At 50.4% G+C, this 14294-nt stretch overlaps 1 protein-coding gene and 1 pseudogene across 6 annotated transcripts in view; one reads left to right on the top strand and one right to left on the bottom strand.

The window, feature by feature from the left end:
* sick (sickie) overlaps positions 1-14294 on the bottom strand; it is a 959410-nt gene that overhangs the window by 146503 nt on the left and 798613 nt on the right. For all 6 annotated transcript variants that reach the window (XM_077635300.1, XM_077635298.1, XM_077635296.1 and 3 more), the window contains 2 exons: positions 11859-11911; positions 6091-6189 (listed from right to left, as the gene is read on the bottom strand). In XM_077635300.1, the coding sequence (XP_077491426.1) occupies positions 6091-6189; positions 11859-11911 (152 nt within the window). The remainder of the gene's footprint in view (positions 1-6090; positions 6190-11858; positions 11912-14294) is intronic.
* LOC144102848 (U2 spliceosomal RNA) lies at positions 7098-7225 on the top strand (annotated as a pseudogene).

Here is a 14294-nt window from a genome sequence, read left to right as displayed (position 1 = left end):
TCTTTACGGCCGCGAGTGCTGCCGCAATAAAAGATGAAAAAATAGAAAGACAAAAAGATGACTGAGGAGAGGAGGAAGCCTAATCACAGCTCGGGCCGCTAGACTTCCGCATTTTCGGGGAGCGGATGCCCCATCCAATTTGCCCTGACGACCGTTCTGAGCTGGTGTTTGAGCCTGGTGTTTTAGAGCGAGAGCTCCACTCCTTCGGATACAACTTCCGATTTCGATGTGGATGAAACAATGACCTTCAATGCCTCACAAGGTCAAATCGAACTTAACTGCGTGGTGGTATGGCCCAAGCTATGCTAGTATGACCACGGGATCGTATGACTATGACCACTGGGTACCTGACCTTTGACCTTGACATTTGATTTGAGACAGTGCGCATCACATCGACAATGACCTTCAGTGTGCCTCACAAGGTCAAATCGAACTTAAACTGCGTGGTGGTATGGCCCAAGCTATGCTAGTATGACCACGGGATCGTATGACTATGACCACTGGGTACCTGACCTTTGACCTTAACATTTGATTTGGGACAGCGGGCATCACATCGACAATGACCTTCAGTGCCTCACAAGGTCAAATCGAACTTAACTGCGTGGTGGTATGGCCCAAGCTATGGTAGTGTGACCACGGGATCGTATGACTATTACCACTGGGTACCTGACCTTTGACCTTGAGATCACATCAACAATGAGCTTCAGTGCCTCACAAGGTCAAATCGAACTTATCTGCGCGGTGGTATGGCCCAAGCTATGGTAGTATGACCACTTGATCATGACTATGATCGCTCGGTAACTATAATCATGAATATGTCCTTGACCCTTGACCTTGACGTTTAATTTGAGACAGCGGAGACCATGCTTAACTTTCGCTCGTGTAACTAGGTCCAAGCCACGTTGAACCCCAGCCAATTTTTCTGTGCTAATTTGACATGCTGGATAAAAAGAACACAGTTATGAAGAAAACACGTTCTCCTCTTTGCAGCGCATCCTCTCTACTAAAGTCATATGCAGTTGCCGTTCGTTTCTTTCTTTTTTTCTCAATCTGTAAACAGGCGCTACACGACCCGAGAGATTTTACAGCCCGTTTGCTTTTGAAAGTCGCCACATCCGTCTCTACGACTGCGCGATAAAACGAAACAAAAAAGAGGCAGCGCACCTATATACCCGACGCTGTAACGCCGTCCAACGACACGCAAATCGACGCGACGCCTTTTTCAGTGCTTTGAAACAACTTCGGCCCGTGGTAGCCGATTGCAGAGGAACAATTTCATTATGACGGCGAATGCATATGAGTGCAAGCGAAATCGTTTTATACGAAGATGATAATTTCGTCATTGCATGAACGCATTTCGCGTGAATGAAACAAAGAAAAACGAAGACGCACAAACTATACTGCCACGCATGCTTTCCTTTGTTCTCATCCATTTCGCGTGAGGTACGTATGTTCATTCAAGTATGGATCAGCCAATAAAAAAAAGACCGAAGTATCAACCGCTTGTATCAGATATGTCCAAGCGGGGTTCAGTACGGAATAGAACTGTTCAATCCCCACCAATGCCAAATCAAATGCGACCACGACAGACCCGAACGCGAACCAAAAATAACGCCTGAAGGACTTGTGACAACAGCGCGACTCGTTACAACTTCAGAACAGATCCTTGAAACCCTGAAATCCTGAAACCCTTAATGCCTCAACTAACATCTTACTCTCCTGTTTGCGTTTCATCTGGCCCCGATACAGCTGTGCTGCGAATACTTATTTCGCCTCCAAGGTCTATTATACGATATGTTCCAGTACGGCATGAACGGATACCAACCACGGAGAGGTACAGTCGGGGACGAAAGACTCTGGACCGCGTGATCCGGAAACGAAGCCGATAACTATTATTTAGGCGCCGCTTGGTGAGCATATTCGTGGAGGTGAAAGTCAAAATCCTCCTTTTTCACATCCACAATTGTGGACTCCAGCCGGCTGCTAATCGGCTTCGTTTACGGATCACGCGGTCCAGGGACTTTTGACCCCGACAGTACAAGGCCTCCACACGGCGACCTGACGTCACGCATGTCACGCCAACGTGCGCGCGACTGCCATTCAAGGAGGAACACGTGCAGGCTGGTGTAGGTTGGATCCTGCCAATTTCGACACGGGCTCACAGAGGTGAAGTAGACGCCGACAGCTTTTTTTCTCTTAAGCTATGATAAAGAAGATGATCTTAACGGTGCAAGTGCAGCATTACCAAAGAGTGCGGTGGCTAAATCGTTTGGCCAGTACTACGAGGTGGCGCCATACAATTTTTTTCTGCCAAGCACTCTGCCAGCACAAAGTCGATACCCGTTGGAAACAGGGTGGGTGTCCGGCGACGCCAGCAATCGAACCATGCTCCTATACAACGCATAGGAGGCGAATGCTCGGCCACCACTGAGGTCTCCTGCATAGGTGGTACTGCCACCATTCGGCTTTGGACGGCTTTGACCTTGCCAGCAAGATCTGATCCAGATCTCGAGCACTACGCGTTTCTCCCAAGCGTTTCCGGCGAACAGAAACACGAACGGGTCCGCGGTATTCAGCTATAGGAACCGTACTTGCCAGTACAGACGACGCGCGTCTGAAGTCCGACGTTAAAGAGAGAGACCCTCGCTCCCTCGCCGATTGTCACACAACAAAAAGATTGCTCGAAGGCTTCTCCGCACCGTCAGCCACAGGAAAACCGTCGTGCGGGCCCCACCCTTAAATCACTCCACTGGCGCGTACACCAGATATGGGCATCCGGCCTTCATGGCGACTGCCTCTCTTATTTTGTGTTTTCTCTTTCATCGTCTTCGAGGCGAGGAGCACGTTTCTGAAGACCGCAGCTGAAACGCAGACACAGCGCAAGAAAAAATATACACACAGGGCAGCGCCGGCCTCCTTCCTGTGCTGAGCACATGAGTTTGCACTGCGGTCATCAGAAGCGAAAGGTCCCCAAATATAGCCCGTTTGTCGAGCAGAAGCTTACATGTGGCCAGGCTCAGGTTCTATGTTCAGGTTCGAAAGAAAAAAGCGCGTGCGCAAAAAAAAAAAAAACAGGACGCAGAGAAAAAGCCGTGAGTGACACCAGCTTTCAATGTACGTCGAAAGGTAGCGAGTCAGCTCTGCTCTCGCGTCTTCGAGACGAGTTACAGCATATAGACGCTTTACAGCGCCGTATCATGGGGGCTGCCATCTTTGGTCACGTGAGCACGCCGCCATTGCACGCCTCCTGACTGCTCCGAGCGCGCCTCGTCGCGACGGCTGCCGCGTCTGATGGTTCGGTTCCAACAGGCTGTGTTTCGGCTGATACGGTTGTAAAATAGTGGGAAGGAGACAGTATGGTTTGGCCAAAGATTCGAAGGACACGTGAGAACTCTAATTTGATCCCTTGTGGCCTTGAAAACGGTGTCCGGTTTCATAGCCAGCCAATGGATGGATTTCCTGATACTTGTCTTTGCGTCCGCAGAAGGCTTTGCTGAATGTTTTTTTATTGTTATTATCTTAAACGGCAAGGTTTAATGCTTCTGCGGCAGCGCAGGTCGTTGTAGTATTCTGTACATGCACGCAGACACCGCTCTAAAACGCTCGCATGCACATCGTACGCATTTGTTTGCAACCTGTTAACGGTGCTTAGGAAACCGAAAATATTTTCTATTGGTTTGTTAAACACACAAAGGTGACAAAAATAATTAGACACACAAATGTTAACTACCACGTATAGCAGTACCATTCATCAAGCAGCCTTCACAATCTGGCGCGCAATCGTTTCGAAGGATTCCGCGATATAATTGTTATAACGCGCACAGCAACGCATTCACACTACACGAAGTTCATAATTATGTCAGTCTCACATATGAAATTGCGGTACGCTCCACTCTCGATATGCGGACATGAAAATGCTCGAGGTCTCGTTGGTGGTAAGTAATCAGCTTCTCTCTGAGCGCTGGCCTGCGGGGTAACTTTTAGTGGCTGTCTCGCATGGACCGCGAGGAAGTGGCAATCATCCAGCCCAGCAGCCGTAACGCAAATGCTGTATTCCGAATCTGGTCCACGAAAAGCGCTCTACTTGGAGCGAAGTTCAAGAGTAGCACCAAGACGGCATACAATACACGGACGGTAAGCGTTGTCCGTTCGTACGGCTGTGCAGCGCACTATCTACAGTAGCGGCATGTAGGAGCATAAGTCGTCCTTCTTTTCCGTACCTGATCTGGCCTCCGGCGCTGCTGTTACTACATTTGCCGAACACCTTAACTTACGAGCAATGGGGCCTCACTACACACGTAGGCGCAACTGCACAGCAACTGAAAGCACGAAGTGACGGTTTCGGTGGCGGAACACTTTGATCATGAAGCAATGTTGCGCACTTACCCTCGCAGATTTTCCAAGATCGTAACCTTTCTTTCTATATTGGCCATCTAGCACTGGCGGACGTGTTTGTCGCGTTCGCCCGTTCGGAAATGATGCATGGCAAACGGGCGCGAACAGGGGCAGTACTTCCTTGTGCAGTTCGGTTCCGTGAGGCTCGCAAACGATCGCATCCTGCACCTTTAACTCTCTGTCGCAATTCTTGCAATCCACAATAAAGCACGTATTTCCTCTGCCTTTCCCCATCTTCGCAGAAAGAACACTTCGGCAGCCACCCGCGATATTTCCATTACTGCATCGAGGCGTACACTCCAGCGACTTACGAGGTCCGTAATGGCGCCGTGTTCCGAGCGCGTCTGTGGCGCCATCTGGTCTCAAACGGAAGAACTGCGCGCTGTAAACGGTCTTTGCGATCCGCTCCCGCGGGGCAACATTGCGCATTCGCGGATCGCCTTGAGGGCGCCAGGTGGCGCCGTTTGTCCGGCCAGGTGCACGCACGCCTGTCGCGTCGGAACCAATCAGCGCGTGCCCACTGACGAGGCACGGACGCGGACCCCAGTAGCGGGTCGCGGTATGCTATAAAGGCCGAACCACAAGGCAGAGTTTCTTGGGCGTCGCGCCTCGGCTACTGGCGTCGTCCAGATCTGGCCTCGCCAGATGTCTGCGTCTCCCTGCGTCGCCTCGCTCCCAGCGCCGGAATTTCGCCTGCGGCGAGGCCAGATCTCAGAACCGGCGCCGGAAATACTTCGTAGGTGGGGGCTGGCGAAGACCAATATCCGCGGCCCGTTTCTGCAAAGGCAACAGCGACACTTGCTATTGCCCCCCCCCCCCCCCCTGCCCCGCGGTAGGTTCCCGTCGCCGCTGACTACGGACAGGGGATAATTATTTGAAGGCCTTTACCCGAGATCTCTCCCACCCCCGTCTGGAGACGCCAGTTCGTATGCCCTCGTGTGCTTCGTCGCCCTCTCCTGCGAGACGCTGACGCGACGCCGAACAAACGCTGCCTTGTGGTAAGGCGCGCTCACACTAGCGGGAAGCTTCCCGCGCCGGCACAGCGTCAACGTCGACGCTGCCTCGCAGCCCCTCAGAATGACGCTCGCACTGCGCGCGTTTTCTCGCTGCGGTTGTCTTGGAATGTGGAAAGAGGAGGCGCTGAGGGAGGACCCGAACGAGCAGAAAGAGAAGGGGATAGTCACGTGACACTAGAGAAGACTGGAAAGCGCACCCTGCTAGCTCCCCTCCCGTCGCCCTGGCAAAGCAGCCGCCGAGTGCCCGGCCGGCCGGGGCCGGCCGGCCGGACGCGCGCAGCCTCCGCCTCCGCCGACGGGGTCACTGAACTGGGATCGACGTCACGGTTCACGGTCGGCGCCCATTGGCTGTTCTGGTCACCGGCACGGGAAAAATAGGTACCGAACCCATCGCTCCGCGGGACGGGAGAGCAGGCTGTCCGCGGGAGAAAAACCGGCTTGGGCGGGAAGCGGCACGCGGGAAACGCCCGGCGTTGCGCGTTTTCCCGCTAATGTGAGCGCGCCTGTAGGGTTTTTAAAGGGGAGCCGGCGGGTCAACGCGGGCGCCAAGTCCGGGTCGGGCGTACCCGTGTCCACCAGGGGATAGCTTGAAGAGTGCTTAGGTAGGTACGCCGTTCAGGATATCACATCTACCTGGAAGAGACCGGAGAGAGAGAGAGAGCATAAAGCAGCCACTCACATTGGTGGTGAGCTGCGAGGTGAGCGTGGCCACCTTCTCGTTGGCCTGGTCCAGCTGCTTGCGGAGCTTGCGGATCTCGTGCGCCTGCTTCTCCTCCGTCTGCCCACACAAGACACGAAAAGGATCGAGGAAAATATTAGGATTACAACGTGAAGGCTCAGCGTGAACAGTACTGAGAGTAAGGAAAATATCTGCACTGGCTCACGCGACTACACAACGGACTTTTATGTCCCATAGACAAGGGACGACTACGAGGCACGCCGCACACGAGGTCTCTCTGACTTTTAACAGGCATCACCTGGATTTCTAAAGAATGACCTTCAGTTTCGTGCAGATGATGCTGTCCAAGTGCGGCTATAGCCGCAGTCGGGATCGAACCCGCAACCTCATGCTTAGGATGACAGCGCCATACCCAGTGAGCCACTGCGACAGGTACAGCGCGCCCTAGCGGTATCAGCTTACGGAGAATTTACACAAACTATGTGTTTTTCTCCAACCACGAACTGATATAACAAAAACAATTTAGCACCGCCGCGGTGGCTCAGTGGTTATGGCGCTCGGCTGCTGACCCGAAAGACGCGGGCTCGACCCCAGCCGCGGCGGTCGCATTTCGATGGAGGCGAAATTCTAGAGGCCCGTGTGCTGTGCGATGCCAGTGCATGTTAAAAAACCCCAGGTGGTCGAAACTTCCGGAGACCTTCATAACCTCACGGCGTCCCTCATAGCCTGAGTCGCTCTGGGACGTTAAACCCCCATAAACCATAAACCAAACCAACACAATGTAAAAAAAATAGGGGCAACGAATTTGGACGCTGTGCACGTCCTTCTGTACGGTTCGTGGTAATGGAAAGATCACTTCTGCAGTGCGCCCCCTATGGCAGATACGTAGAAAAAAATTAATTGATGTTAAATTAAGAACACGCAAAAAAAGCGAACGAGCAAGGACAACAGAAAGATCACACAGGCGCTGACTTAGGTGGTGGTGGTGATATCTGATACTTAATTAAATATCTGCTGCGGGTCCTTGCACCCACGATATTAAACTTATTTTTGGAATATGGCGGAGTGCTCACTTGATGCACTCTGTCACGGGTCGGCCCGGTATTGCACTGCCTCCGGGATCGGTCCGGGGCATATTAGCGCGCGGCTTTCCTTTCTATCTCTGCACTCCTGTCCTTTAACTCTCCTACTTTCAGCACGCGGCAGAGAGCGTGGCTCGGCTTGAGCCAGTAGGCAGGCCCGTGAACTTTCCTTTCCCTTCTTCCTATCAGCAGCAGCAGCGCTGACTTCTATAAAAGTGTCAACTAAAGCACTACCAACTAAATATATTGAATTTTGCAATAGTCAGCAGACCCACCGCCACGCAGAACCTGCGGATATTGACAGCAGCGTGATGCAGTCACGGCACCCAAGACACGGTTAATTGGAGCGACATGGGAGAGGCATTTGCACTGCAGTGGGCGTAGTCAGGTTGATCATGATGACGAATGGGTTCGGAAATCGAACAATGATGACGTCATCAAGCAAACCGTGCCGCGGTCGTTAGAGCCACGCTGTGCGCTATTCACGTCGAAAAACCGACCGATCTGGAGGTGGGAGGTCTAGTCTGCCATCCCTGTATTCACACGTGATTTCTGTGCACGCGATGAGCGGGTTCTTCGACCCGATTTTGCCGGGCGCATTGATGGAATCACCCCCTGGGATGCTCTCCTCCTGAGGAGCAGCAAGCTGGGCAATCCGTCCGGCACGGGACGCTTTGCGAAAGACGTCCCCATGCGGTGCTCGACGGCAATACAGTTATCTCGAACTTCAAGGTCGAAAAACCGCGGTATGAGCTCTTATTTAAAGAAATTATCAGGAATAGCCGGCACTGTACTAGACCCCGTAAACCTCACGCAAGGCATTTAAAGGAATGATTGAAAAAAAAAAACGCTGTTGGCTAGCTAGTTGGTGGATGATCACCAGAATGAAGACACTGGCGCAAGCACACAGAGGGGCGACAAGACAGTCACTCGCTTTGATTCCACTCTTTGTATGTGTTCCTCTCGCTATTGTGTTCGACTCATTGTTAGATGTCGCTGTCACTGGACGAACAAAACAAGTACACAGGAAAGTGAGCATGCACCCGAAGCTGAGCAGTCGCACTACGAATCCTGGGCAGCAGAGTGACATGCTCCGTCGTCTGAGCCAAATATCGTTCGCACGGTACCGTCCTATTCCTACGGATTCAACCGCCGCATAATTGCACACCGAGTACACTCTAAACGAACAGGTGTAAAAGAGGGAGTAATCCGTCCTCTAGCGTACTCCCTTTAAAGAGAGTGTACTGGAGGCCAACTTAGGCCCTCTTTACTCCCATATTGGCGTATTCGTGTCTAGAGCGTACGAACGCGTAGGTTCGAAGACTCCGCAGAAATTAGTGCCGGCCGATTTCTCAGTGGTTTCTGCCTCGTTCCAGGCGCGACCAAATATCCGGTTTCCAGCGGTCTCCAATTAGCAGCTCGACTTCTTGAATAGGCGCTCCGTCCAATCTGGCGCCACACGGCATCATCGGCCGAGGCGGGGCTGTATTGATTCGGCGCGCCGCGGTGCACACAAGACGTGAGTCATGCTTCAAGCGGTCGATTCAAGCGAACGTCACCGGGAGACGCTCGCCGAGGAAGGAAGCTAATTTTCTCAAGGCACCAACTGAAGAAGCTGCATGCGTTAGGCGAATGCCCAAATCCATCTCTCATATGGGAAGCGGCACGCATGCGGACGCGAATGTGCGCCCGAGGGGATGCACACGCGGGCGCGTAGATCGTCCTAACTAATAAAAAAAAAAACTACGGTTGCAATTTATTTTCTTGCTTTGGGATACAAATCTAGGAATAAACCCTTCGCCCTATCTGGCGCGTTCAACTCGTATTTCCAACTGCTAACTCGCTGACCCGCATTTCGCAAAAACAGATTTATTGCGGTTCTCATTTTTTCCTCGCACCGTAACCGACTGGTATGATTCTTTATTTCCTTTCCCCACGCTTTGATGATTCATTAAGTTTGTTTATATTTGTTTTGTTTATTTATCCAGCCTCCCTGTACATGTACAAGGCTTGAAGTATTCAATAAATAAAAAAAAGGTTTAAAAGCGACTCAGGCAATAAGGGACGCCGTAGTGAAGGGCTCCGGAAATTTCGACCACCTGGGGTTCTTTAACGTGCACTGACATCGCGCAGTGCACGGGCCTCTAGAATTTCGCCTCCATCGAAATTCGACCGCGGCGGCCGGGACCGAACCCGCGTCTTTCGTGTCAGCAGCCGAGCGCCATAACCACTGGGCCACCGTGGCAGTAAAATAAATAAATAAATAAATAAATAAATAAATAAATAAATAACGCCCAAACAAAGGTGTACGTTTCCTGGCCGTCTAGCGTAACTGTTATAGCAGCCCTTTAGCCTTAAATCTGCGCAAGGCAAGGACAGCGTTTGTCCTCACCTCTAGAGACGATTTGGTCTTAAGGTTCTCCGTAAGGGCTCCACTATATGGCTGAGAAGCAAACGTCGTTATCCGGTTAGTTTTGGCAAATACTGTATATGTGCACAGACACGCACATAAAATCAAATGCGCACAGCGGTTATATTGCGTCTCAGCTCAGGTTCCTGCATTGTGTAGGGCCGAACCCGCTCAGAGCGTCTCACGTTACGATACCCATGGACAAGGTGCTCTGCCTTTGCAAAGGAATAAGCGACGAGCGAGAACCTTACGAAAATGGTCTATAGACTTCTTATAGACATTTGATAGTCTCTGTTGCCTTCCTATGGATATTTATTTTTGGCTATTGATAGTGTATAGACTCTCTATAGAAAAAAGTCTACTAAAATTGTACGGCCATAAGTCTATAGACTGTCTATAGAATTTGTATTGCCAATAGACTTCTCTAGGGTGTGTCTATAGAGAGTCAATAGATTTTATAGACAGAAGTCTATATATAGTCTACTGACTGTCTAACGAAATTTTTGTAAGGGGAGGCGCCGGCTTACAGAACTGCGCTGCCTGGACGCGATTAAGAGCCAAAGACGCAAGGCATGCAGGAAATTGACCGCTTCGTGCTCGTAGCTCCTGGTGCATCAATCGAAGCTGCCCGCGGGTACAACCATTACACGTATAATCGTTACCCACCTCATAGGTGATGTCAGTGAACATGGGAATGGCATTCTTGCAGTTTGCCAAAATATGCGCTTCATGCGTCCCGGATTATTAAGCGACGAATGCAGTTTTCAATAGCTTTTTGAGGAATATCAGTGCAACAACTGCAAAAAAGAAATCTTGGCTGGGATACATTTGTAGAAGAAAGAAAAATCCTTCGTTCCAATTTCTTCCACAAAATATTTCATTCCACAACAGGTATAGAACCCACAGTCCCAGTTACATTGCATCAAGTATGAATCAGGTAAACAAGGTAAAAAAAAACAAACCTACTGCAGAACAGATTTGTTCAAAATGCATTCTTCCCCATGAACTATCACAGAATTGGACAGGGTAGATCGTGCTATTGCGACTGCCATGCTAAATGTTTCATTTGTTTCAAATGTTGAAATGACAGACATGGCGTATTAACCATGCACGTTCTGTTCTGTCATCCACCTGTATCCAAAATGTCATGTATAGTTCCCCCCTCACTGTAACCCCATAAACTGGCGCTGTGGGTACACTGATAAGTAAAAGCGCTTCGGGCGGCACTTCCTCTCTCAACCCTTTCCCAGTTAGGCGAAGCTGTGAGGGTCACTATAGTGACAGCACATCATTACAATGATGAAGAACGCTACACAGCCTGGGCGGCCATATTTCAGGCTGGTTCGAAGGCTGAATGAAGGTCCTGGTGCAGTCAGAGCGCCCTAAACCCAGCGCCGACTTGAAAGAGTAGGGTGAATTTTACAAAAAATTACAGCCGATTTTTTACTTGGCCAAATGCGAAGTATGTGCGTTAGTATGCTGCGTTTCATTTCGCTTTCATTTCGAGGCTATAAGGTTCCAAAGTGAGGCTGCGGGCAAAGATGGGCGAAATCGATGATTGGGGCCTTTGGTGGTAGCGCTACTATAAAATTTCGGGACAGCTTAACGCACCGTAAGAGGGCACTGCGATGATAGTGTGTTTTGGATCCACTGCGCACGGATGGAAGACGACGGCATGCAATGCACAGCGCGATCGAACGGCAGTTAGAGACGCGAGATGCTCGGCTGCGGCGATGGCGTAGTACATAGTTCATGCACACAGAACATAGCTTCACTGTAATAAATACTATGTTAAAAAAATAAAAATAAAGCGATGGTATAATGATCTAATGCAGTGCCCCTGCAGAAGAAGCTGATCTATTCGCGCGGGTGCGGGTTCGAAACCCAAACGAGGCACAGTCGCGGCAATACTTATTTTGTTTCTGCACATCTAGCTGGTTTCAGATATTCAAACAGACAACGGTTTTTCTCGAGATTGGAAGCCTTAATCCTAGCGGACTAAAAACATTTTACCCCACGTGTCTTTCGCACGTTCTCGGAGGCGCACATACGTATGTAGTTAAACGGAATCAATCCTGCGGTGTTTTCAAAGCCCGGCTGTGCGTATGAAAAACCCACAGCCCTCGGAGCCTGTTGGACACAGCGAAAGTGGAATTACAGGAGCCGATAGTTAAGCTGCCTTTAATGAGTTGTCTTACGACGCCGCTGAGCGACGCAACGGAATTATGAGGCGCATATGCGCGATTCAGCGCCAGCGGTTGTGGGCGGGTGCTTACCGTCGAGTAGAGAGACGAGTTAGTCGAGACCAGGGAGAGCGAGGATCCGTGGGCTGCATTGAAAAGACAAACAAAAAAGTACAAAAAAAGTGAGTTTCACGTCAGTCTCAGCACCCGCGATCACCTGAGAGTACCTATACACAATGCATGGCAGAACTCGAGACATTTCGTCCACGGCGGCGGTTGTGAGCATTGAAAGGCTGTGACATAGGTACGCAGCATTCGGGAAATCAGAGACGTGTCACACTGCATTGGACAATATCTGCGGCCTTTGGAGAAAGTCAAGAGCCCAAGATCTGCGCTGCTTCTAAGCCTTGTAGCGCGGCTTTTATAACGTCCGTGGTATTCCTAACTTTAAGTGGGGTGAGGATGAGAGTTGTGCTCAGGTGCAAGAAATTTTGAGTGCTGGCGATGCATAGCGATCCACAAAACACGGCCAAAAACTACTCCCCCCCCCCCCCCTCCCCCGGCTTCTATACTTTCGACAAAGGCTGTACACGTCCTTGCCGAGCAATCATAAAACCAGACTGCACTATACACCGAGTGCTTTCTAGTACAGTGCGCAAGTTCTTAAGACACGTAAGAAAAGTTGATGGTTCGTTTCACGTACTAAGAAACCTCGTAAAACAGCGTGCCATTGTCGCAAACGAAAAGACAAATTAAGACGCTCACAGCATAGCAGAGACGTACTAGACGCACACCGGTCTACCGGCTACTTCCCGCGCACGCGTAGTGGTCCCGCCTCGTTAGCTCGTACCACTGCGCATGTGCAGAAGACACCCTGTAATCCAGTATACGTCCATGCTGCAGCACGTCTGCCCTACGCTAAACGCTTCGATTTGTAGTGCGAGGCAGTTCGCGGGACCAGATTCCATCATACGCACCCAGATTCGCCTACCTTTGAGGAGACATCCCCGCGTCGCTGTTGAGGCCAGGAAATGAAAGTGATGATCATGATTAACTACTACGGCGCCCTGCGGCCAAAGAGCGCCGTGGCACGAGGTTTTTTCGACTTCTCAAGGAGGGGTCTAAGATTCGTTTCCCAAGCATTTCACCCCAATAAAGCCGACCGCCAGGCCAGAAGAAAGCTTGTACCCGTTTATCACCGTTATAGTACCCGGCGGCATTGCGGATCATATTCCGCACCTCCCGCATGTGAGGCGGATGCTCAAACCACTTGGTCACCGCTCCTGTGCGTAACATTAAAGTGCATGACCAACACTGCGGTGTAAACTATCCTCAATTCTTTACGTCCTCATTTAACCAGCTCCAACAAAGGGCACGCAGAGTTTGCTGCGGACGCCAGTTGGGTAAGCTTAGTGACACTTGTACTCGTACACGAGCCATATGAAGCCGACCCCGATCACGACAACATTGTCGGGCCAATTAAGCGAAAGAACCGTGCACATGAGCCCACAATGTATGCCCCAGCGACCAAGAAGTTTTGACGCACAGGCTTTCGGAGACCTTTGCATGTTTCTTTTTTTATGGAAAGCATCACACCTTCCGCCTTGGATCAAACTGCAAACAAGGAGAAAAAAAAAAAACAGCGACCGCTAGACCCTAATTGCTTAGCGCGCCCGCAAAGTATTCACAGTGCACCCACTACTTGTTATGCGTATGCGAGTGCAGCGTAGGGTGCATGGGAGCGATGGTTGGCATCCGCTTGGCGTTGCACATTCGCGGTCTTGCGAAGTGATTTAAATTTCTCTTAGCTCGTTACCGATGTCATCAATGGCAGAAAAGCCATTTCATCTACTGTAGATTAAAAAAAATATATTTTTCAGAAAAACGAAAAACAACACAACGCCCTTGGCCACCTACACACGGTGCTATTTCTAACTTATCATTACTATACAGCGACATGAAGCATAAGAATGCTCGAGGATAACTTAAAACAGAATCCAGTGCTGCTCAATGCCAGCAGATCAGCAGGGATGGCAAAAAACACGGCGGAAAGCGACCTCCGAACGGCTCATCTGTTTCGACCAGATCCGGCCTCAACCGCCATACAGCAGAGCGAGAGAAGCAACCGATAGGGGAAAAAAAGAAAGAAAGAAAAAACAGAAAACCGTCGAGTTTTTAAATATTAACTACAGGGAAAACTGGCGGCCCTCCACTTCATTCAACAAGGACGCCATAGGCACTCCGGGAAGACGTGGCTTCGGATTGACATCTGGTGGCTGATTGACTGTTCTACGGATTGGATTTTTGATTTTTCAGTTTCCTTTTCACTACTCTTTCGTGCGCTTTGTGTGGTGGCGTGGTTATCCAGCTAGGCAGGCAATTCATTTCAGATGTGAAGCATCCGAAGGATGCAGTGTCTGCACTGCACCGAATATGTTCACCGTAAAGAATGCGTAAGTATAGTGACTGCGCCTCTGTGTGGTAAAATTGACAGATGCAATACGCTTTCGCTGTGAAGAGCGTTGATCA

The sequence above is a fragment of the Amblyomma americanum genome, chromosome 8 (assembly GCF_052857255.1).
Source record: "Amblyomma americanum isolate KBUSLIRL-KWMA chromosome 8, ASM5285725v1, whole genome shotgun sequence".
Taxonomy (NCBI): domain Eukaryota; kingdom Metazoa; phylum Arthropoda; class Arachnida; order Ixodida; family Ixodidae; genus Amblyomma; species Amblyomma americanum.
The sequence above is the reverse complement of the archived record's forward strand: the minus strand, read 5'-3'. Positions and strand labels throughout refer to the sequence as shown.